This window comes from Molossus molossus, unplaced genomic scaffold, assembly GCF_014108415.1.
Source record: "Molossus molossus isolate mMolMol1 unplaced genomic scaffold, mMolMol1.p scaffold_m16_p_3, whole genome shotgun sequence".
Taxonomy (NCBI): Eukaryota; Metazoa; Chordata; class Mammalia; order Chiroptera; family Molossidae; genus Molossus; species Molossus molossus.
The window spans coordinates 112,035,032-112,059,331 of NW_023425366.1; the positions used below are offsets into that span (position 1 = coordinate 112,035,032).

General features: G+C 50.6%; 1 protein-coding gene across 1 annotated transcript in view; it reads left to right on the top strand.

The window, feature by feature from the left end:
• TEKT5 (tektin 5) overlaps window positions 1-18,956 on the top strand; it is a 35,913-nt gene extending 16,957 nt beyond the window's left edge. The window contains exons 6-7 of the mRNA XM_036280644.1: window positions 16,045-16,199; window positions 18,728-18,956. Of these exons, the coding sequence (XP_036136537.1) occupies window positions 16,045-16,199; window positions 18,728-18,944 (372 nt within the window). The 3' untranslated portion in view covers window positions 18,945-18,956. The remainder of the gene's footprint in view (window positions 1-16,044; window positions 16,200-18,727) is intronic.
• The last annotated feature ends 5,344 nt before the right edge of the window (window positions 18,957-24,300 follow it).

Genomic DNA, 24,300 nt, shown 5'->3' on the forward strand with positions numbered 1-24,300 from the left:
TGGGCGGAAGCAGCTGATCACCAAGTAGGAGGCTGCCTTTGAGAACTGATCCCTCCTGAGAGCCAGGGTCCTGGAGGATCTCCATATTAGCATAAGACCCCATTTGCATCTAGTTACCCCGTTGAATGTGCCTTTCAGAGGAAGGACTCGGAGTGGGGGAAAGATGCAAGGACTTTGGAGGAGATAAGGGCGTAGGGACACTGCCGTAGAACAGCATTTATTCTGAAGTTGTAGGAGCTGGATTCTGAGGGGGGAAAGGATAGCAGGTATGTTACATGGACACATTGTATCATTGTGATATATCACACATTAATATCATTGACACACAGGAGAAAGTTATCCCTTCAATCTTTTGTCATTCCCTGTGATGATCTCAAGAGGAAGGTCTTGATCGGATGCTGGAATGTCTCCCTGCCCTCTTTACCACCAGCTGATTTCCCTTGGGAACAGAGTGTGGACCTCAGGTTAAGAACCTTGGGCACGCCCTGGCCGGTTTGGCTCAGCGGTTAGAGCGTCAGCCTGCGGTCCATAGAGACCCGGGTTCGGTTCCCACTAAGGACATGTACCTTGGCTGCAGTTTGTCCCCGGCCCTGGTTGGGTCGTGTGGGTGGCGGCCACTTGATGTGTCCCTTTCACATCGATGTTTCTCTCTCTTCCTCTCTGTCCTTCCCGCTCTATCTGAGTAAAAAAATGGAAAAATGTCCTCTGGTGAGGATAAAAAAAAAAAAAAAAAAAAGAACCTTGGGCAGGCAGCGGTATCCAGCCAGAGTTGAAACAACATGGTTTTACTTCCATCTTGTTTCATGCATTAAAAACATTTTTTTTCATTATTAATTTTAGAGAGGAAGGGAGAGAGAGATAGAAACATCGATGAGAGAGAACATCAATTGGCCACCTCCTACATGCCCCCACTGGGGATCAGGCCCACAACCTGGGCATGTGCCCCGACCAGGAATTGAACCTGTGACCTCTTGGTGCATGGGTCGACGCTCAACCATTGAGCCACACTGAAAGGGGCTGTTTCATGCATTTTTATGGTGATTTCCACTTATGGCAAATGATGCTGATTGTCCATTGATGGTAGTGATATAAAGTGTTACTTTTAAATAAAGACATTTAAAGCTTTTAAAAAAATGAATTTATTTGAAGAAAAGATTGTTAATCATGTTACTAGTGGTGAGAGGGGATATGGCAAAAATGTTAAGGATGGTCGGTGAAAGCTTGACGCTTAGAAAAAGCTGTAGGGCTGAGTGTCTCAAACATTACTGTGTGCAGTAATCGCCAGTACCACCTAGGGGTTACATCAAAATGCAGATTCTTTGAGCAGGTCTGGGCCTGGGCCTGGGAACCTGCATTTGAGCTGGGTGGTAGGAAGCAGCCAGACTGTAGGTTGTAGAGTGCTTTGGCTTTGAGGAACATCTGGGTAACCAGCTGTCCCCTTCCCTTCTCTCCCTCCCTCACCCTCCTCCTCCCTCTTTCTTGCTCCCTTCCAGACTCGGAATATCAGGAGAACCAAATCCTTCCAAAAGGCAAGCCTGGGTCATCTAATTCTCATCAGATTTTCTCTAATTGCATTTTGCTTCCAAGCTTCCAAGCCGAGCCAGTCATTCCTCCCGCACGGGGTCAGACCAGCCTCCCCATCAGGCAGATGGTGCCCAATTTGTGCAGATGCTGACGCCCCTCTGGGGTTCCTGCCCACCCTGCGCAATGTGTGCCCTTGAGTCAAATCTCATTTTCCCATCTTGGTTGTTAACGTGGTTGGAGCAAATGCCGTGATTAGCTGGGGAGGGGGGGAGGGCTGGTCAGGATAAGCCAGGAGTGCAGCCTGGATCAGGTTGTCAGAGTATCACATGAGCTGGATTTCTCTGCTTCCTCTCGACAGCTCCCCACAGGCTCTGTAGGCTCTGTAGGCTCTGTAGGCTCTGTAGTCACAGGCAGCCAACAGGAGGAGCTGGCTTTCACCCTCCACCGCCCCACTTGGAGCCCTCTCACCTCAGTCAGTGGCTCTGACTTCCAGATGCTTCCAGGAGATCCCAGGGGCTTCCAGGGACTTCCAGGTGCTCATTCCCAAACCTTGGAGTCCACGTAGATGCCGCTCCATCTCCCATTCTGCATCCATTCCATCAGCAAATGTGACTGGTTCTACTCTCAGAATGTCATCACTTCTCACTCGCTCCTCTGCCCCGCCCCCGCCTGGGCCTCCACCACCTCTTGCCCGGATTCTTGCTGTGGTCTCCTAACTGCTCTGTTTGCTTTTGATGCTGCCAACCGATTAGCTGGCCGTTTGATACGAGGGCGTTCGATCCTTGAGTAGGCCAAGTAGATTTACCGAGAAAAAAAATTCAATGACTTTAGATTCTTCAGAAAACCTTGAGAGTTTAGCTGGAGAGTGCAGACAACAGGCTCTCTCTGGGTGATGTCTGTGGGTCCCCATCTTCCGTGGCCAGGCCGGTCTGCACCACTGTGGTGACGAGGATTTCTCAGCACCGCTCACCTGGGCGACTGGAGCGCCTCGCGAAATGCACGCTGCGCGGTGACTTCCCGGGCCAGGTTGACGGAGCGGTTTAATCAGAGGGTAAGAGGAGTCCCCGTATTATTCGGCTCCTCACATTTTTCTCTTAACAGCTTTATTTCTACGTGACCCATAACTGGATGTGTGTATTTATTTCGAGTGTGCAGTTTGAGGAGTTTTGACATTTTTTGTCATGAGGTCGCCACCTCAATCAAAGCCGTGAACAAAGGAAAGGCTTCTTTGTGTCCCTCTGTAACCCCTCCCTCCTGTCCACCCCCCTCCCCATTCCCACACAGCCCTGATCGACTGTCACTATAGGCTGGCTTGTATTTTCTAGAATTTTATGTAAAGGGAGAAATATCCTATGCACTTTTAAAAACTTTGTCGTCCTTCACTGAGCACAGTGGGATTCCTAGTTTGCGCCTTATTGCCCAGGAGTGTGCATTGTATGGATATGTCCTAGTATGCCTGGTGCCCACATACCACCCTTGTCTCTCCTTTCACCCGCTGATAGACACGAGGGCTGTTGCCAGTTTGGGGCTGCTATGAACATTTGCGTACAGAGTTCCAGAATCTCTTGAAAAATCGGTAGCTCTAGCAACTTTTTTTTTTTTTTAATTGAGTTGAGAGAGAGAGAGAGGAGAGAGAAACATGGATCAGCTACCTCGCACCAGCCTGGGCTCCCGCAGCTCCGAGCCTACCGTGCTGCAGGGGAGCAGCAGGAAGCGGGGAGTGGCCACTGCATCTCTGTGGCCAGGGCCCCGGCTCTCCAGCGTGCCTCAGTCGCCCCCACCTCCCCCGCAGCCCACTCCTCTGCACCTCGCCTGGTTCCAGCAGGCTCGCGCGCGGGCCGTTCTGCTCTGCGCATCCGCGGGAACGCAGGAGAGCGGAGGTGTGCTAGCAGCCAGGCAGGGGAAGAGTCTCACAGAACACAGAGGCGCTATGAGTTTTAACCTTGAAAGGCTTTGCTCTTACGCTGAAGTTTCTTTGGGGTTTTGACTTCCAAGTGGTCATTAACACCAGCAGAATCGAGCCTGCCCTGGGAGGCGGGGCCCGGGCAGGACGGTGTGGTGTCTGAGGGCGAGGGCCCGAGGCCGGCCTGCGCCATCAGGGGGCCCCAGTGCCTGCTGCCAGCCCCTCTATTTGTCCAAGGAGGTCTGGATCCCATTGTGCAGTGGGAAATGCTTTTGTGCTTTGCAAGCAGCCGGATCCCTTCCAGCACCCGTGCCACAGCCAAGCTACTGACTGGCTCGTTTCTAACGCTGGCTCAGCCGAGGGGAAGTGGAGCCCCTGTGCCCCTGTGGGCAGTCTGGTGAGGAAGGGCAGGGGCCAGGCCTTAACACCACTGTATCTTGTGAGAAAGTTCTCTTAAGACGTTTTCCTTCAGACAGTGTCCAGGACCAAGACTGACTGATCCAATTGGTCGATTACCACTCTCTTTCATTTGCATCTTCCTTTCTAACAGCAAGGCATCAAGCCCCAGGCAGGCCCTGAGACTTTGAAAGACAACAGAACCTACTTAGAATAAACTTCTTTTCCCCATTTTGTCTATTGTTATGGGACTCTATTAAAGGCAAGGGAGACTAGCCACTTCCATATAAACATTCCATTTCAAATACATTTGTCAAAGGCTGAAAAAGGAGTTGATTTGAAGAAAAATATTAAGTAAGTGTATAGATGGTATGTGGGTTTGGCAAGTTAACTCTCAGAAAAAGCCCCGGGGACTTATGGGGTAGGTCTCCGCCTGATGCTCACCTGAGTGCCCGGAGGAATCAAAGGCTCTCCAGTGTCGCATGGGCTCAGGTCTCATCGGGGTACCTGGGCAGTATGTGGGTGGGGACACCCAGCATGAGGGTGTTCAGGAGAGCTCAGAGGAGTGTGGCGCATCACCACTGTCTGCCCACAGTGACCCTGTGCCAAATGGGAGAGGAGCTGCTGGGCTCAGGGAAACGGAGCCAAGGGCCAGAGCTGGGAAGGCAGCCAAAACATGCAGGAAGTCAGAGGGACCAGACAGGAGGGGTGGGAGAAGGAGCAAGGGTCAGCATGGCACAGGTGGGAGTGGGGGGCAGTACACATGAGGCTGAATTGAGCTCATTTTGTGTACACCACTGAGACTCAAGGAAGCTATTACTTCCCTCTTCCTACGGCGCTCTACAGTTTTCATTAACCCATCACATGCTTTGGCTGGACGCCCTGGGCGGGACAATCATTGGAATTGGTTATTGCGGAGACAAGAAGAATCTAAGACGCAGCCTGGACAAGGCAGAGGGTTGCCTGAGCATCTCCTGCGTGTAGGTATGTCCCAGCAGTCTTCTGACTTCATCTAAGTGACTAGTCCGCCTTTGGGGCCTCGGTTGCTTGTCTGCGTGGGACCTGCTGCCCAGCCTTGCCTACTCTCCCGGCTTCCGCCCGCGCTGCCTCATCCTGCTCCAGATTCCCCTTTCCTCTCCACCTTCTCCACCCCCATCCCGGAGCCCCACACTGCAGTGCAGACTGCTGGGTTCACTTCTGGCTCTAGCACTTCCTGGCTACCTGGCCAAGGTCAGGTTGCCCCACCTCTGTGCCTCAGTTTCCCCCTCTTTCAAATGGGAGTAATAATGATAGACCAATACTTGCTGTCAGAATAAGGGCAGCAGCCACAGTCACCTTGTAAGTGCCCGATGAATATTAGCTTTAAAGATGGTAAAAAACCATGGTCTGATTTATAACCTGCTGAAGTGGGGGCGGGGCAAGGGGAGTCCAAACAAAATGACTGAAAGATCAGGGAGTCGGGAAGCAGAAGAGCAGGGTTGGATTTTGGTACGGCTAAGGGATGCTGAAAAAGCTCTGGATCCTAGTTTCTGCATCTGTGAGGGAGGAATGCTCCCACCGGCTGTAAGGATTGTGAGAAGCTACAGCTGAGCAGGTCTGAGGCTTGGCGGCACAGCACGGTCTCTAGGGATTCTGATTTCATTGGCTGGGGTGTGGCCTGGGCATCCAACCTTTGAACTCTGCCAGCCAAGAGTGAGAGCCAGAGGTCCAGAGTTCAGACTAGTGGTTCTCTCATGCTGAGTGGTCCTTGGACCAGTAACGGGCAGGGTCGCCTGGGGACTTGTTAGAAATGCAAATTCTCAAGCTTCATCCCAGACCTGCTGAATCAGAAACCCTGGCCCTGGCCGGTTTGTCTCAGTGGTTAGAGCGTCAGCCTGTGGACCAAAGAGTCTGGGGTTCGATTCCGATCAAGGGCACGCACTCGGTTGCGGTTCTGTCCCTGGCCCTGGTTGGGGTCATGCAGGAGGCAACCAATCGATGTGTCTCTCTCACATTGATCTCCCTCCCTCACACCACCCCACTCTATCTGAAGATAAATGGAAAATATCCTCGGGTGAGGATTAAAAAGAAAATAAAAAGAAGCTCTGGGCCCAGCCATCTGAGTTTTAACCAGTCCACCAGGTGTGTCTCCCAGGTGGAGCCATGCAACAGATGCTTGTTAATCTCCTCCCTCCTGCCCCGAAGCAGGTATTTACTTAGTACATCAATGGGACAAGAGTGTCTGCCCTCAGGGGGGTTATGTTTTAGTGACCAAGGCTGGTTTTAAAACATAAGTAGATGCACAGTTTACAATTGTGATGTGTTAAGAAGGAGACCCTCCAAGGCCCGATAGTGGATTACCATGAATTTTCACAGGCTCATACACGTGTTATCTCTTATCCAGCACGGAGCTCCCACCCGTTTCTAGCCCCCTCCAGGATTTTCAGGACCCCTAACCCCAGGCAGCCTCTAAGCAGCTGAGATTTGTACTGGCCTGCACTGTTTAGAGGCAGCTGGCCCCTTCTAAGACAGAAACAGCTGGGAGAAGGGCTTATGCAGCATCTGTCTTCCAGAGGAGTCCTCACTCAGGGTGAATTTACTCCTCAGTGGCATTTGAGACATTTTGGTTGTCACAGCTCGGTGGTGGTGGTGGTGGGGGAGGGGGTAGTGCTACAGATAGTGGGTAGAGGCCAGGGATGCTGCTAAACACTACAAGGCACAGGGCAGCCCCAAAGAAGGTGTGGCCCCCAAAGTCAAGAGTGCTCACTGAGTGGGACTGAATTCTAGGTGAGGTCCCTCCAATGCACCCCTCTCCTCCTCATTCTCCTTGTTCCCGGGCTTGGTTGCACTTGAAAACCTTCCACCATTTGACCAGAGAAAAGATTCCAAGCTGCCTTCTCACTTCCTGAGCTGGTGACGCTGCGCTGAGCCAGGCATCTCCTTGGAAACTCCTTGGCTTCACGCAATTTGGAAAACAATAAATTTGCAAGGTTGCACAAAGCATCCAGAAACCAACTGCTGGCTGGAACTGCTAAATCCATTTTTCCCCTCCACATCAAAAATAATTTCCTGGCCTTAGAGACTTTCGCTGCTGTCACAAGACAAGACGCAGGCAGATAGTTTTACATGGCAAACAACCCAGCCAAACACATCTCCCCTCTCAAAGGCTTTTTTTGGGTGGATTTCTAGTCCAGCCAGGAATATCGGCGCACTTTTCTGCTGAGCCGAGCTTGGTTTCATCCGGGGCAGACCTGGCAATTGCCTTTCACACCCTGACGTGGCCAGAGACCATTTCCAGTGCAGACCTCACCCTTTCCCCACACCAGGGGCTGCGTTTGCCCTCAGCTGGTCCCCAACGAGGGCTGAGGGTGGATGGTCACGGTCTAGTTTGCCATCCTCTGCGAGTGGAAAGAGAAAGAAGAGAAAAATACCCCCATACCAATAAAAGACATATTAACCTTACTATGTGCAGCCAGAGTTCCAAGTGCGTTTCTTTGTTAACTCCTTTCCCTCCTACAACCTTATGAAGAAGGGGCCATTATTAGCCCCATTTTACAGACAAGGAAACTGAGGACAAGGGATTTGCCTCGAGTGAACTCTCCTACTGCCCCAGCTCGTAAATGGCAGAGCCTAGGATTTGAACCTAGGTGTGTCGCTTCAGAATTCATGCTGTAAGTTACTGTGAACGTCACCGCACCCCCTCCAGCTCTGCCCAGTGACAATAGACAGGGAACATCCAGATTCGTGGTTCTTGAATTGGGATCATTTTGCACCCCAGGGAAGACGTGACAATGTCTAGAGTGTTGTTGCTGGGGTATTACTAGTATCTACTGTATAGAGTCCAGGGATGCTGCTAAAATTCCTGCAGGACAACCCCCACAATGGAGAATTATCTGGTCCAAAATGTCAGTAGTGCCAAGGTTGAGAAGCCCTGGTCTCTTGGTGATAAGGTTTGATTTAAAAAAAAGAAAGAAAGAAAGGTAAAAGATAGAAAGATGGGTGGATAGATGGATGGACAGAAAATACTGAGATTGAGAAACCTAGACCTATGTGTGCCGGCCACAGTGCTAAACACAGGAACCTAATCAATCCTCACAATCACCCACTGAGGCAGAGACTGTTATTATCTCCATAACACAGATGAGAAACTGAGGCTAGAAGAGGTGAGGTGGCTCCCACGCCTTTCTTCTAGGAGGCTCCTCCTGATTCAGGGGCTGAGCCGCTGAAAGTCGTGAAATCCGACCTCTCCTGACAGGACACACTCATGGGTGACAGGTGCTCTTCATTTTGCCGGTGGCATACTCCTGTGATCTTGTTCCTCTGCTACTCTCCACCCTGCTCTGGTGTGGGCCCTTCTGCCTCTCGGTTCTCACTGCCTCCTGCTGTCTCTGTCCCCTCTGTCCACTCCCCAAACGACAGCCAGAGAGATCTGTCTCAAACTACAAATCGTCATGCCCTTCTTTGCCTTAAAACTTTAATGTGCATATGATCATCATTTTAATTCTTTCTCTTTTTTAATCCTCACCCAAGGAGGATATTTTTCCATTTATCTTCAGACAAAGTGGGAGGGAGGGAGAGAGAAACGTTGATGTGAGAGAGACTGGTTGCCTCCTGCACGACCCTAACCAGGGCTGGGGACTGAACTACAATGGAGGTACGTGCCCTTTACTGGAATCGAACCCACAACACTTTGGTCCCGGGGCCGATGCTCTAACTGCTGAGCAAAACTGTCCAGGGCTCATCATTTTCAATCTTAAAATGCAGATTTTGTTGGCTGGTCTGGCTGGGGTGCGGCCCGAGATTCTGCATTTCCCACAGAGGCTCAGAGTCCCACGATGTCGGTCCATGGGCAAGGTGCAGCCTAATTTGCCTTGTATGAGATGGGTGCTTAAGGGAAGAAACTTAAGGGAGCTTCTTCCTCCGTGATGGGCTACAGCAGTGGTCTCAAACTACCTGCCCCAGGGCCAAATGCCCCTCCACACCTGTTTTTATAAAGTTTTACTGGAACACAGATGATCCCCTCCACCCCAGTATGGCTGCTTTTGTACTACAATGGCCAAGTTGAGTAGTTGTGAGACATATGGTTCATAAAGCCTGAACTATCTACCGCCCAGACCCTATAGAAAATTGTGTCCGCTGTGCAGCACCCCTTCGCGATGCTCTGCCAGCCGTCCGAAGGGGCTTGACTTGGAGACCTACGTGCATGTGCACACACACCCCATACCTGACGGGTCTCAGGCTGATCTCTGTGGGGCGGGGTTGATGGTGGACCGGAGCAGGTATAGGGCACTTCACCCCATCCAGGATCCCCAGCCAGAGAAGAAAGCGGGCTGCGCAGCCACAGCTGGTTTGTGTTAGGGCTTGGATGGGAACCCGGTCTCCTGACTTCCTGCCCAGGGCTTCTACCTCCAAGGCACCCTGTGTGGAGGCCCCTTCGCTGGGAATCTGCCTGGAGGGGGATTGGTTAACAAAATAACTGATTGGAGGAGGGGGGTGGCCTGCCACAAGGAGGATGTTCTTCCCCCATTGTAAGGAGACCCCTGCCTTGACCCCTAACACCCAAATAAGTGGGTTGATGGAGGGTAAGCCCAAGCCCTGGACTTGAGGGCTGAGGGGGTTTAACTTGCCTGCAAAGACAAATTCCATTAAATGAATCCGAGTTTCCTATTGTCTTCCACTGAAAAAAACAGCAGTGATCCCAAAGGAAGAATCTAACAGTCTAAACACTGCAGAATGGGGGTAGAGTAGGATGCAGGACAGTCCATGGCACATGCCAGGCACTAGACCAAGCACTTGCCACACATTATCTCGTTTACTCCTCACGGCAGCCCTGTGGGGGGTTGTTATTAGGCGGTTTTACCCGCAAGAGAACAAACGCTCCTCACGATGTCTGTCCGCAGAGAGGCAGGCTCCTGAGTAAGGGGCTCAGTCGATGTTGAGTTCAGGAAGGAGGCACAGGGAAGGTGAGACCCATTCAAGGTCGCTCAGCAGAGAAGAGGAGGAGCTGGAATTTGAACCTAGAGCTTTGTGACTCTAGAGGGGCTCAGTCAACTGAAGTGCCCCCCCCCCCAAGGCCAGTGGGAGGTGTAGGATTCCCCCTCCCGGGTCTCCCAGCCTTGACCGGCAGGCAGCCTACGGCAGGCAGAACAAGGCGATAAAGCCTGGGGAGCGAAGTGAGGTGGGAACTCCACTCCCAGCTGAGTTCCTGCTCCTCCAAAGCTGCGGAGACTCCTCCCATGGGGTGACCCCCTGGGCCAATCCCCCAGCGGCCCCGCCCCGCCCCGCGGCTTTGGTGAGCCAGGCTGAGCCCTGCCCAAGGAGCATTTTCCCTGGCTCTTTGGCTTTGTGAGAACAGAAAGGTTAACCCCCCCGAGGTGGCTTCTGGGGCTCAGGGCAGACGTTCAGAACTCTGGGACTGAAGGGCAGGGGCAGAGAGGGAGGACGGATGCAAGGTCACTCTCACTGGTCAAGGGAAGGTAGGGGAAGGGGCATAGGGCTTTCTTGCGGCACTTTCCAGGCTGTCTGTGGGAGAAACTTGCCACCCAGCATGCACACACCTGCTTTTTGAACACCACTGCTTCCAGCTGTGCGCAGGTTTACACACTGCGGTTTCCACGGCTCCTTCTCTCGGGCCTGGAGCTAACGGCCCACTCTCCACTCCAAGGACAGGGAATGACGATTATGATCCCTGTTTTACTGATTTGCTGGAAAAGCTCAGAGAACTTTAGACACCTGCCTAAGATTGCCCAACTCGGATGTGTTGGATTTGGATAGATCCAGGAAGTGTAATGCCAACATCTGTCCTCTTGTCTTAACCAGACACCCAGGGAGCCAGTGAATACCTACTGATTGGTCAATTAAAAATGACAGTTCCCAGCGGCCCTGGGGGAAGATACCCTCCAGCATGTACTCGGGGAACATCATGGAGTTTGAGGTGCAGGGACCAGGCTGACCTGGAGCTCAGAGCCCAGTGGGCCTGGCTGGCACCAAGCAGATCCTTGGCTTCCTCCTGGGCATTAGGGTCAAGGCTGCTCTGTCTGCAGCCCTTGCCCCTGGTCAGCCCACTCCTCTCTGTCTCTCGGCCCTTCGGGTTGCATTCCTCAAATTCTGGAGGTACCACACTTGGGGCTTCTGGAGGTACAGGCTGGCAGGACTGGGTTGGGTGTCAGGGGCTGCCCCCAGGACAGCGTGTGTGTGTGTGTGGGGGGGGGGCTTTTTTCTCCCTCCTAATGAAGAGGACCCTGGCTGTGAGTGAGAGAGGCCAGAAGAGGTTACAGGGAACAATTTTGGCAGAGTACACACCCACCTGGGCAGATTTGCCTTGGATGTGAGTCATTGATTGGTTCTAAAGCCACCAATTCTGGGAAACCCCCACTGTTCTGGAAAAGCCACAGGCAGGCCTGCTCAGGAAATGCCACCGGGGGCCAGGGTGGTGTCATGGAGAAACAAGCAACAGTTGGTTCCAGTCCCCCAACCCCAACACACACACACACCCCACCAGGCGCTGCCCTGAGAAGGAGAAGGGCGGCCAGGGACTCCATGGTGGTTCCCCCGACTCTCTCACCTGCTGTATCTAACTCAGGACCTGAAGCCCCTGGGAGACAGTGTGATGTGGGGGTTCCCAAATTCGGCCACTCCTGGGCCACATTCCCAATTTTGCCATATCCTTGTACCGCCTGGGCTTTTAGCTTTAGATTTCTATTTAAATCGAGTCACACCTTCATTCAAAATGTGTTTATATCACTTGTATCAATGGAAAGCCGATAGCACTTGCCCTAAGTAGAAAGATACACACACTGAAGCCGAGTAGAGCTGTCAGAGTGCAGCTGGCACCTGCTCTCTGCAGAGCCTCCTGGTTCCACAGCTTCTCTCTGGGGCCGGAGGGCTTGGAGAGGCGGCGCTCGAGACGGGCACCACACTGGACTTCCATCTGGGAGCGTTCAGCAGGTTTAAAATAGCTGATAAAGTCAGCTCTCTGGGAGCTCCCGTTCATTGTGTCGCTGTGTCCCTGGCCCTCCGCTGTGCCCGTGCAGGAGTCCTGCGAACTGAAGTGAACAGATGTTGGATGCTTGGGATGTGGCCACATCCTCCAACAATGTCCTGCACACTAAAGGCATCTACTATGTGTGGAAGGGGGGTGGAAGGAACTCGAGCTTCTGCGATGCTAAAGAAAGCCCTGTTGAAATTGTGGTAAGTGCTTGTCGGCGGTAATAAATGTTTGTGGCCTGAGGTGCCACGTGAATGCCCGAGCCGCGGAATGCCAGCGCCACGCGGGCAGGGTTTCGGTCTGCTGTGTCCACTGCTGTGTCCACTGCCCAGAGTAGTGCTTGGCACTGAGTAGGTGCTCGGTGGGCGTTTGTTGAGTCAACGAGAGAATCAGTGAGTCCATAAATGAATGAATGAGTGGATGACGAGATGACTGAGCACATGAATGACTTGTCAATTTTTTCTCCTGGACTCCAGAGACAGGCCTTTTGTAAAGCTGAAGACCCTGGTGAGGCCGGCCACGCCTTGCGCTGGGAACCAGGGGGTGGAGGGAGCAAACAACAGAAACCGAGTGAAGAGCAGCCTCAGGGCACTGGCTGTGGCATCTGAAGGTTCCCGGAGAGGCAGCCCTTACTGGCAGCTGCCTTCAGGGGGCGTGGGCCAGGGCAGGGCTGACGGTAAGACCAGCAGCTAACTCTCAGCCTGTCCTCCCACCACCTCAGCAATAGCCCTCCCACTCCCCAGCTAGGGACATCTAGGTGGCAGAGTGAGGGACTGTTCCACACTGAGCAGTGTGGTACCGAGAAGCACTTTTCACCGTTAGGGTCTGGCTTTTCTTCTGTACGAGGCTGGGTGGTGCTCTCTGAGCTGTGCATTTCTTCTGTACGAGGCTGGGTGGTGCTCTCTGAGCTGTGCATTTCTTCTGTACGAGGCTGGGTGGTGCTCTCTGAGCTGCGCATTTCTTCTGTACGAGGCTGGGTGGTGCTCTCTGAGCTGCGCATTTCTTCTGTACTAGGCTGGGTGGTGCTCTCTGAGCTGTGCATTTCTTCTGTACTAGGCTGGGTGGTGCTCTCTGAGCTGTGCATTTCTTCTGTACTAGGCTGGGTGGTGCTCTCTGAGCTGTGCATTTCTTCTGTACGAGGCTGGGTGGTGCTCTCTGAGCTGCGCATTTCTTCTGTACGAGGCTGGGTGGTGCTCTCTGAGCTGCGCATTTCTTCTGTACAAGGCTGGGTGGTGCTCCGTGAGCTGTGCATTTCTTCTGTACGAGGCTGGGTGGTGCTCCGTGAGCTGTGCATTTCTTGGACACGCTCCCTTCCGAAGGGTAGGTTTCTGAAGTTCTGCAGGTCTCCTGAGGAAGGTGTTCCCACTGGAGTGTTTCCATGCCAGCTCAGGTGCTGGGCGGAGATTTCTGTGGGGACATATATTTAACAGTAGCATTGCTCCGGTTCTGAGTGGCCCCCTGGGGACCTGGTGAGGGGCAGCTTCCTACTCCGCGGTCTCTGAAGGAGGCAGGGCAGGCCCCCTGCCTCCCATAACTGCTGCCCATGTCTCAACCCAGTAGGAAATGGGCATCCTTGTGTCCTCTTGAAGTGGTGAAATGCTCTCTTTCTAGGCTTTTTTATTTTTCTTTAGCTACTAGGAAAGCCAATATTTTAATTTTTTTGGAAAAAATTCTTTTGAGCAATTTCTTGGTGCCCATAGGATAGGAGCCCAACCCAGCTCAAACAGTCATCCTAGGACCTATTATGATTTGTGAATACTTCATAGCTCACGAAAAAGGAAAAACAACATGCCTGTAAACTCCTTGAAGGTGGGGACAGGTCTCGTACTTATAGTCCCCACCCCATTCAGGAGCACTGGCATATTTGTGTGGAAGCAGTTTTCCCTGATATCAAAGTCTGAGACAGACGGTTCCCAAACCTTAGCGGGCATAGGGACCATTGGGGAGCTGGCTAAAAAGTCCGACTTCCAGGTCCCACCACGAGTCACTCATCCATTCATTCCTTTGTTCATTCAGTGTTTATTGAGCTTCTACTATGCGTAGAGTTGACAGATTTAGCAGATAAAAATGCAGGATGTTCAGTTCAACGAATTTCAGATCACGCAGTAGTTGAGACGTATACTAAAAGCTGCTTTGTTGTCGATCTGAAGTGTACATTTAACTGGGCAGCTGGAGTTTACGGGCAGCCTTCACTCTGCACCAAACACGTTCCCGGCCCTCAGGATACAGCACGCGGGAAACGAAGCCCCTGACTTCTTGGAGCTTACCTGCCAGTGAGGGTGACAGGCAAGCAAACAGCTGAGGGGAGGATGTTGGGGGCACCGTGGCAGGAATCACTTCTAGGCTTGTCAGGGACAGAGCACATGTAACCTCGCCTTTGGCCCTGCCAAGTCTGGGAGGGGTGTTGGCATAGCCCACCCAGTAGGAGCCTTCTCCTAGCAGAGGAACATGAAAATTAGAACTGCTAGGCCCAGCCAGTGTGGCTCAGTGGTTGAGTGTCGATCCATGCACCAAGAGGTTACCGGTTCTATTCCGGGTCAGGGTACATGCCCAGGTTGTGGGCCCCATCCCCAGAGGGGGGCATGCAGGAGGCGGCCAATCGATGTTCTCTCTCATCGATGTTTCCATCTCTCTCTCTCTCTCTCTCTCTCTCTCCTTTCCTCTCTCTCTAAAAATAAATAAAGAAAAAAAATTTTTTTTTTTTTATCCTCATTCGAGGACATTTTTCCATTTTTTGTGTTCAGGTAGAGTGGGAGGGAGAGAGAGGAAGAGAGAGAGAGAAACATCGACGTGAAAGGGACACATCGAGTGGCCGCCACCCGCACAACAGACCAGGGCCGGGGACAAACTGCAACCGAGGTACGCGCCCCTCACGGGAACCGAACCCGGGTCTCTCAGGACCGCAGGCCGACGCTCTAACCGCTGAGCCAAACCGGCCAGGGCAAATAAAGAAAAAAAATTTTTTAAAAATTTAAAAAGAAAGAAAATGAGAACTGCTCACAGATCCAGGGCTACTGGTGATGGTGGGAGGAGAAGGGATCTTCAGTCATCGCAGGTGCCGTCCATTAGTGCTGTCAGTTCTGGGTGTGCTTACGGCCGGCCAAGTGCAAATCAGGTTCCTTCTAGTAATGGACTGTGTTGTGTTCTTTTTTTTTTTTAGTCCTCATCCAAGGACACTTTTCCATTGATTTTTCAGACAGAATGGGAGGGAGGGAGAGAGAGAGAAACATCAGTGTGAGAGAGACACACCGACTGGTTGCCTCCCGCACAACACTGACCAGGGCTGGGATGGAACCGCAACCCAGGTACGTGCCCTTGACCGGAATCGAACCCGCGACACTGGTCTGTGGGGCAGATGCTCAAACAGCTGAGCAAAACTGGCCAGAGCTATGCTGCATTCTTTGTTTATCCTCTCAGTCTTTTATTTTTGATTATGAAAAATTTTAAACACACAGAAGCAGAGAGATAACACAAAAGATTCCCATGTACCCAACACGCATATCAACATTTTGCCAATCTTTTCTCGTGGTTGATCTTTTTCTGATTTTATTTTCTATTGAGGTATAACAAGCTTACAATAAAGTGTTAAAAAGGCTAGATGAATTTTGATGCTGATTTTTCTCCCTATGTTTACATCTGTGAAACCTTCACCTAGATTAAGATAAAGAACATTTCCAGTCCTCAGCTGGCTCCCTCCTGTTCCTTCCTGGGATCGGTACTGGGTCAGTTATAGGGCACAATGGTGGAATTTTACTGGGGGGAATATTTCTATAGATAAATAGAGACTTTGAATCTCTCTCTCTTCCCCCCTCCTCCCCCACCCCCTTTCTTTCTAGTTTATTTACTGACTTAGTTATTAGGAAGGTAAACCTTGGGTTGTAACAACGTATAGAACAACCTAGACTAATTCAGATTAAAGTGGATTTAGAAAGTAGCTATTATTTGGGGGTTATCCACATTAATCTTAAAAGTCTGCCTCCCTCCCTCCTGTTACTTTGCCTTCCTCCCACTGAACATGAATGGGCTAACTGCACTGGATGATGGAGACAGAACACAAACCCAACCTTGGCACCTGCCCTTCCCGGCGTTCACAGTGGCCTGGGTAATGAGAGGTGCTGAAGCTACTGTCCCGAGATCGTGTTGGGAAGAGCGAGGTCCCTGCCCCTCAGGTTGGGAAGGAGTCGTGCGAGCACCTGAGTGGATGCTGAACTGGTTGATGCCACGTTCCCTCCATGACACCGACGTGTCCCTGCAGACGCTGCAGGAGATCTTCCAGGCGGAGAACACCATCATGCTGCTGGAAAGGTCCATCATGGCCAAGGAGTGCCCGCTGAAGTTGGCACAGACGAGGCTCGAGTGCAGGTCCCGGCGCCCCAATGTGGAGCTGTGCAGGGACACCCCGCAGTTCAAGTGAGTGGGGATGGGGCTGGGGGCTCCCAGGAAGCCTGCATCTGAGAAGGGACCCTCCACCAATCAGAACACCTAGTCTCACAACTCAACAGGGCACTGGAGGGGGTTCTGGAGTTCTGGGGGTCCCCTTGAAAACTCCCATCACCAGGAAGGTCCAGCCCTCTGTACTGAAGCCTTCCCAACTGCCTAAACCAGGGATGGTGTTATATCCCCCCTGTGCCCTGGGAACCCCGAGTTTTCCCCTCAGAGCTAAGGAGGGGCACCGTCCCAGGCAGAGATGTGGCCCGTGGCTGCTTTAACCTTTCTCCATCCAGGCTGCCATGAAAGAGGCGCCCAGCTCACACCTCACTCACTGTCTGCACAGTTCTCACCTGTGAACCACTGGACCGGCTCCCTGCTTAGCTAAGGAAGGGCTGCTTCTGTCGGCCAAGGGCTCCTCACAGCAGAGGTGCTGACGCAGGCCCAGAGCAGGGTTCTCAGCACGGAGTAGGGCTTGGAATGTGAAGCTGGCCGGGTGCAGAAGGACCATCACACACGGGCTGGTTGCCCTGTGGCGTTCTGTGTCCTCCACGCCGGGGCACTGGATCAGTTCTCTGTCGCTGTGTAACACATCCCCCCCAACACAGCGGCATGTCCTCCTCCTGAGCTGAGATGGGAAGGGAGCTGAACTAAAGGGAGGGAGGAAAATACTTTCAGAGAACACGCTGGTGGTTCCTTGTGATGATGTTTGCTCGGCCCCAGTTACTGCCTGAGATACTCGCCCGCCCGCCCCGGGAAACACAAGCTGGGTGTGCGTGTTGGGGGCGGGGGGAGTGACCCCCTGCTGTGAATGTGCAGGCCTGGCTACCTGCTGCTCAGCCTGCCTCTGGCCTGGAAGGTGTTCAGCCCTGGAAGTGGGTGCAGCGTGGCCAGGGTCCCACCCTGCTGGGCTGGAAGGGGTCCAGGTCCTGGGGGAGGGGTGGGGGGATGTTCTCCTGATCCTTCCTCTACCTCATTCATGTCTTAGTCGCTCAGGCTGGGCTCCAGCCCCTCCTGGGGCAGGGGCTCCGATAACTCATCTGTCCACCCCAGGGGCTCGCACAGTACAGGCGTCGGGAGTGACCAGATGTCCTGGAGGACCTACTGCTCCTGGACAAGCTCCCTGCCTTATCCACCAGCTGTGCCACTGAGGGGTAGTAGGGAGCATGAATGGGGCATGTTTGGCTCAGGAGCCCCAGGCAGGGTGCGCGCGTGTGCGTGTATGCGTGCGTGTGTGTGTATATGTCTCTGTGTATCTCCGTGTCTGTGTGTAGTATGTACATGTGTGTGCATGCTATGTGCATGTGTGGGGGGGGGCAGTACGTGTGTGAATGTATGTGTGCTGGCAGCTGAGCGGACGATGGGACGTGAGCTGTCGCCTTCTCCAGAAGCTGGCTTGCACCGTCTGTGCATGACCTTCCTCGCCCACATTCCCTTTCTCCCCCTCTGGGCCTTCTTTTCGCCTCATCTTCCTACAGGTGGCCCCTCTTCTCCTGACCCCTCTGATCGCTCAGGCCCATCCATGCCCACTCCCCAGAATGAATGCCCATTTAGATGTGAATTTAAATGAATTCAAATGAAATAAAATTTAAAATATTGTTCCTCATTTGCACGAACCACATTTCAAGTGGTCACCAGTCCGTGGCTGGGGGCTGCTGTATTGGCAAGCACAGAACGGAACATTTCCATCACCACAGAAAGTTTGCTGGACAGCAGAGGTCTAGAGGTCCCCAAGGAGAGAAGGGTGTGCCGGGGCAGCTCGCTCTGATGTCAGCTCAAGTCCTCCCAGCAGCACGTGCTCTAGTCCAAAGCACAGTTTCATCGTCCCTTCCCCCCACAAGTGGGGCCCTTGGTGGTCACCCCCATCCTCCTCCCCTCAGTCCTTGGTAACCACTAATTTACTCGCTGTCTCTATAGATTTGCCTATTCTGGACATTTCATATAAATGAAATCATACAACGTATAATCTTATATAAATGGTTTCTTTCACTGAGTGTAATGTCTTCAAGGTCCATCCATGTTGTCACATGTGTGGTGCTTCATTCCTTTTTATGGCTGAACAATACCCCTTGTATGGACAGACCACCTTTGTTTATCCACTCATTTGTTGATGGGCATTTGGGCTGTTTCCACCTTTTCACTTCTGTGATTAGTGCTGCTATGAGCATTCGTGTACAAGTTATTTGTTTGAGCATCTGTTTTCAATTCTCGTGGGGAGATACTCAGGAGCGGAATTGCTGGGTCATGGCAAGTCTATATTTAACTTACTGAGCAGTAGCCAGATTGTTTTCCTAAATATCCTGTCTGTTTCTCCCTCTCGCTTATCACCCTTGGTAGCTCTGTCAGGCATTTACTTCCCTGCCTGTTCCACCTGTCTTTCCTGCCAGCTGAGCCTTGCCTGTCTGGCTTACTGCAGTCTCCCAATGCCTGGCTCAGTTCCTGGCACATAGGAGGTGCATCTGTGTTGAACAACTGAGTGAACTGTGCCTTCTCCTCTGCTCTCGCCCCAGGCTCGTGAATGAGGTGTTCACCATTGACGACACGCTGCAGACCCTCAAGCTAAGGCTGCGGGAGACGCAGGACACGCTGCAGCTGCTGGTGATGACCAAGTGCCGGCTGGAACACGAGCTGGCCATCAAGGCCAACACCCTCTGCATCGACAAGGAGAAGTGCATGAGCCTGCGCAGGACCTTCCCCAGCATCCCGCGCCTGGTGGGCTACACGTGAGCTGGCGCCGCCGGCCTGCTGTGCCCTGCTCTGCTGGTTCCTTATGCGACATAAAATTTGAAAAGGCAGACAAACAAAGTGTTGTTTTCTCCCTTTCCTCCTATCATAGAAGAGAAAAAATATATATCCAAAATAAATGTGCCCAAACCAAATATCCTGGCACTCGTTCCTTACTGCAGATCCGGAGAGGAGACAGGCTATGACACCTCGGACAGAGCATCGTGAGGTTGTCAGCATCTCAGGAATGAAAGAGGCCGCATTTTATAAAGCCGTCTTGTCCGTTTAGGAGCACAGTGTAGACAAGACGGGTGTTCAGAGATTGGACACGGGAGCTGAGCGTCCACAGCCTACCTGTCGGGAGCTGTGGGCCTAGAACAAGTTTCCAACCTGAGCATCCTCACTGATGCAATGAGGTCAGTCAGTGGTGGAGGTGACTGTCAGCTGTGTGGGGCAGTGCAAAGAACTAGGTTTGGAGTCAGTAGTCCGAGGTTTGAAACTCAGCTTTGCTAGATGGGAAGTTTTAGAGATTGATATGGGAGAAGAAGGAGGCAAGAACAATTCTGTGGATGGGGCAGGAAGGCAGCTAAGGGTTAAAAGAAAGCTCATTGGAGAAGTGACATTACTTCAAAAAGTTAAATGCAGAATTACTATGCGACCTAGAAATTCTGCTCTTGGGTATGTAAGGAAGAGCACTAAAAACAAAGACAAACAAAAACTAGCACACGGATGTTCATAGCAGCACTAATCACAATAGTCAAAAGGTGGAAACAATCCAAATGTCCATCAACGGGTTCATGGGAAAACAAGGTGTGGTCTAGCCACACAATGGAATATTATTCAGCCATAAAAAAGGAATGAATGCCTTTGAGTGATGCAATATACAGAACATGTATCACAGAAATGTACGCTGGAAACCCATATAATCTTATTAACCAATGTCACTCAAAAAGAAGAAAAAACAAACGAAAAAGAAGGAATGAAGTGCTGATTCATGCTACAACGCAGATGAGTCTTGAAGACATTATGCTAAGGGAAAGAAGCCAGACACTAAAGGTCACATATTGTATGGTTCCATTTACAGTATATGAAATGTCTGTAATAGGCAAATCCATATTAATAATGGTTTGACGTTTCCCAGGGAAAGAAGCATTCATTGGAAGTAACCGTTTAGTGGGTACAAGGTTTTATTTTGCAGTAGTGCTTGTACAACATTGTAAATGTGCTAAATGCCATCGAATTGTTCACTTGAAGTTGTTTATTTTATATTATATGAAATTCATCTCAAACAAGAGAAGAAGTCCTATTGCAGCTGAGTCTTGAGTGATGAGGAGGTTGAGGCAGAAGAGGGTGGGATTTCTGGAGAGAGGAACAGCCTGGGTAAAGGCAGGGAGCTGGAGGGAGAGACTTTTGGAGAGGCCTCTGAGCCCACCTAGAAGGGTCATGAGGCCAGATCACAAGTGACAAATAGTTTTGACTTTTTTCCTGAGGTCAGTGTTCCCCAAATGTTCTTACACACCAGTGCTTCTCAGTGTTTAATATGCAGGCGACAATCACCTGGAGACCTTGTTAAAATGCAAATTCTGAGTCATTAGGTCTGAGGTGGAGCCTGAGATTCTGAATCAAGCTCCCAGTTAATGCTGACGGCCCAGGGACCACACTTTGAGTAGCAAATAACACCTCCTCAATTTTTGCCATAACCAAGAACTACCTTTCCCATTATTAATTCAATCTGTTAGATTATTGTGCTTTAAAAAAAAGTCAATTTATTTTAAAGACAAATGTATAGCATGACTAACCAGAAATCTGCTTTGCCCAGTGTTGAACAGAACAAAATATCGTTAATGATGTTTGGTTAGGGAATATTCTCTGTCCAAGGTAACATAGTCTGAAATCTCTTCTTTTTTTCAAAAAGGAGATCAGCCAGCAAGTCTTTATTTTATTTTATTTTTCTTTATTGATTTTAGAGAGAGAGGAAAGGAGAGGGAGAGAGAGAGATAGAAACATAGATGAGAGAGAACATCAACTGGCCGCCTCCTGCATGCCCCCCACTGGGGATCAGGCCCACAGCCTGGGCATGTGCCCTGACCAGGAATCCAACCAGTGACCTCTTGGTGCATGGGTCAATGCTCAACCACTGAGCCACACCGGCTGGGCCAGCCAGCAAATCTTAAGAGTTAAAGACCGCTTAGCATTCAGTGGAGACTCTCCTTGAGGCAACTTTGCCTGAAAGAGGATTTTAAAAAGTCAATTTTTCTGCAAGTAAGTAGGGATCCCTAAAGTATGGATGTGAAATGACCAGATTGGGGCTTTAGAAATAATTCCTTCATGAGGAGGAGAAGGAAGTTGGAGGGAGGTGGGGAGACCAGGCTGTTAGAATTTCAAGCACCAGATGCAGAGGGCCTGGATGAGGACGGGGGAGTGAGGAATATCCGTGAGGTTGGAGCCAGAATCCTTTGAGTGTGGGTTGTCAGGGGCAAGTGGGAGACCAGATGGAGCAAAGACGCCAGGCTTGGGCAGCTGGTGCTTGGGATGCTGCACCCTAGGAGGGGAGAGAGAGGGTGGTAGACAGATGTAGGGAGAAGTTGATTAATTTCTTTTTCACAGGCGGAGTTTGAATCATTGCCCTGAGAAGTGTCCAGGTGTGAGTGTCTGAAAGGCACGTGGAAATGTGGTCTTAGAGCTCAGGGGCGAGGCTGTGCCTGGGGATGTGGGAGAGATTTAAAGCCTCGGGAACAGATGGGCTGGTGCAGGGTGATCCTCAAGAATGAAAGAGAGGTTCCTGGTGGGATGTGATGCTGGGGTGGGCAGGATTCCAGGGGGAACAGAGAGAGCTCAGCGAGAGGCAATGTCAAGGGGGTCTCAGGAAGAGTTGCAAGAAGGGGGACATTCAGATGAAGAATAAAGAAAGCCCCTTGGAAGTGGGCATTCTAAATAGACCAGTGACCCAGATGTGCTTATACATACCCACGTGTGTATACATTTTGGAAAGCAAATTGGCAATGTGTCAAGAGCCTTAAAAATATCCACACCCTTCAACTCACGAATATCTTAAGACTCTGGTCATTAGAAAACTGTCCCCAATGCAGACCCAGATGCACCTGTTAAAATGATCATAGGCAACCTTTGAAAGTTGGTCAACATCAGGGAGCAGCTAAGTCAAGTATAGCACAACTAACTGCTGGGGTATTAAGCAGCTACAAAATGACGCACGCCAAATGCGTGAATGCTGAAGGAACAGGCCCGGCAGGCCAGAAGCGCACAGGAAAGAGGGTTGCACTGGAATGTTAACAGAGGCCGTGGTAAGCAACCGCTGGGTTCTTACTGGTTTATATTGTGAATTATCTACAGTAAACATGTGTTCCTTTACTAATCAGAAGGAAATGCTTTTTAAATAGACTTTTCATTTGGCTTTAGTTTTTGATATATGGAAAAGTCGCAAGGACAACACAGAGAGTACCCGTTTACCCTTCGCCTGCCTTCCCCTGATGCTAGCGTCCTATACAACTGTTGGCTATGGCGCATCTGTCCAAGCTAAGACATGAACATCGGTGCGTTACAAACCCCAGGGTTTGTCTTTCCACTGTGCATCCTTTTTCCATTCCAAGATCCGATTCAGGGTACCACGATGCTTTTAGTTATTAGTCTCCTGACCGGTTCTCAGCCTTTTCTTGTTCTTCATGACCTTGACAGTTTTATTTAAAAAAAATTTTTTTTAATTGATTTTAGAGAGAGAGGAAGGGAGAGGGAGAGAGAGAGGGAAACATCAATGAGAGAGAACATTGATTGGCCGCCTCCTGCATGCCCCCCTTGGGGACTGGGCCCACAACATGGGCATGTGTCCTGACCGGGAATCGAACCAGCAACCTCTTGGTGCATGGGTCGACGCTCAACCACTGAGCCACACCAGCTGGACATGACCTTGACAGTTTTAAAGAGTACTTGTATCTGTAGGAGGTTGTCAAATGTCTCTGTATTTGGGTTTGTGTGATGTTTATCTTATGATTAGTCTGGGTTTACAGGTTTTGGGAGAAGACCGCAGAGGTGAAGTGTCCTTGTCATCCCCTCATATCAGGGCATTCGTGATGTCCCCAGGATGTCCTGCTGATGGTAACGGGGTCACTTGGTTAAGGTGGTGTCTGCCAGGTGTCCCCACTGGAAAGGTACTGCTTTTCCTTTCCATAGTCTGTTCTTTAGAAGTGAGTCATTGGGTTCAGCCCACACCCAGGGCAGCGGGGATTAGGCTTCACCTCGTGGAGGGGGAGTACTTACACATATCGTTTGTAAATTCTTCCTTCACCTTATTTATTCCGTCATTTATTTGTATCTTTATGCACTCATGGACATTTAGTTTATACTTTAGGTTATAATCCAATACGAATTTAGACAGGGTGGGGCAAAAGTAGGTTTACAGTTGTGAGTACGCAGTTTATTTTTATATTATTATTTATTAATTATTGTATTATTTTCCATACAAACAACTGTAAGCCCCCCTTTGCCCCACCCTGTATATACTATGTATTGTGTTGTTTGAATTGTCCCAGCTCTGGCCATTGAGAATGCTTTCAGTTGGTTCCTGTGTCCTTTGACGCACACCGCCCCCCACCCCAGCCTTTTGCTTTTTTGAGCACTTCCTTACTTTCTGGTACTAGAAGATGCTCCAGGCTCATTTTGAATTTTTTTCCTGCTCCAGCCTAGAATCAGCCATTTCTCCAAGGAGCCCTGGTTTCTTTTATTAGAGAACAGTATTTAAAAATCAAGGTCTGGATGCTGGGTGTGCTCATTGTGAAGACTTTTTTTTTTCTTCAATTTTTCTTATTGTGGTAAAATCCACACAACATAAACTTTACCATCTTAGCCATTTTAAAGTATGCGGTTCCGGGGAATTAAGTGCATCCAAAATGTTGTGCAGTCATCACCACCATCCATCTTCATAACTCTTTTCATCTTGTGAGACTGAAAGTCTATACCCATTAAACAACACCTCCTCATTCTCTCCCCCTCCAGCCCCTCACAGCCGCCACCTACTTTCTGTCTCTACGGGTCTGACTACTCCAAGTACCTCATATTCACAGAATCACACTGTGTTCGTCTCTTTGTGACTGGCTTATGTCATTTAGTACAATGTCCTCAAGGTTCATCCATGTTGTAGCACATGTCAGAATTTTCTTCCTTTTTTAAGGCTGTGTAATATTCCAGTGCATGCATATATCACATTTTGCTGGTCCAGTCATCTGTTGATTGACACTCAGGTTTCTTCCACACTGTTTTAGCTCTTGCGAATGATACTGCTATGAACATGGGTGTACAGATATTTCTCTGAGATGCTGCTCTTAGTTCTTTGAGGGTATATACTCAG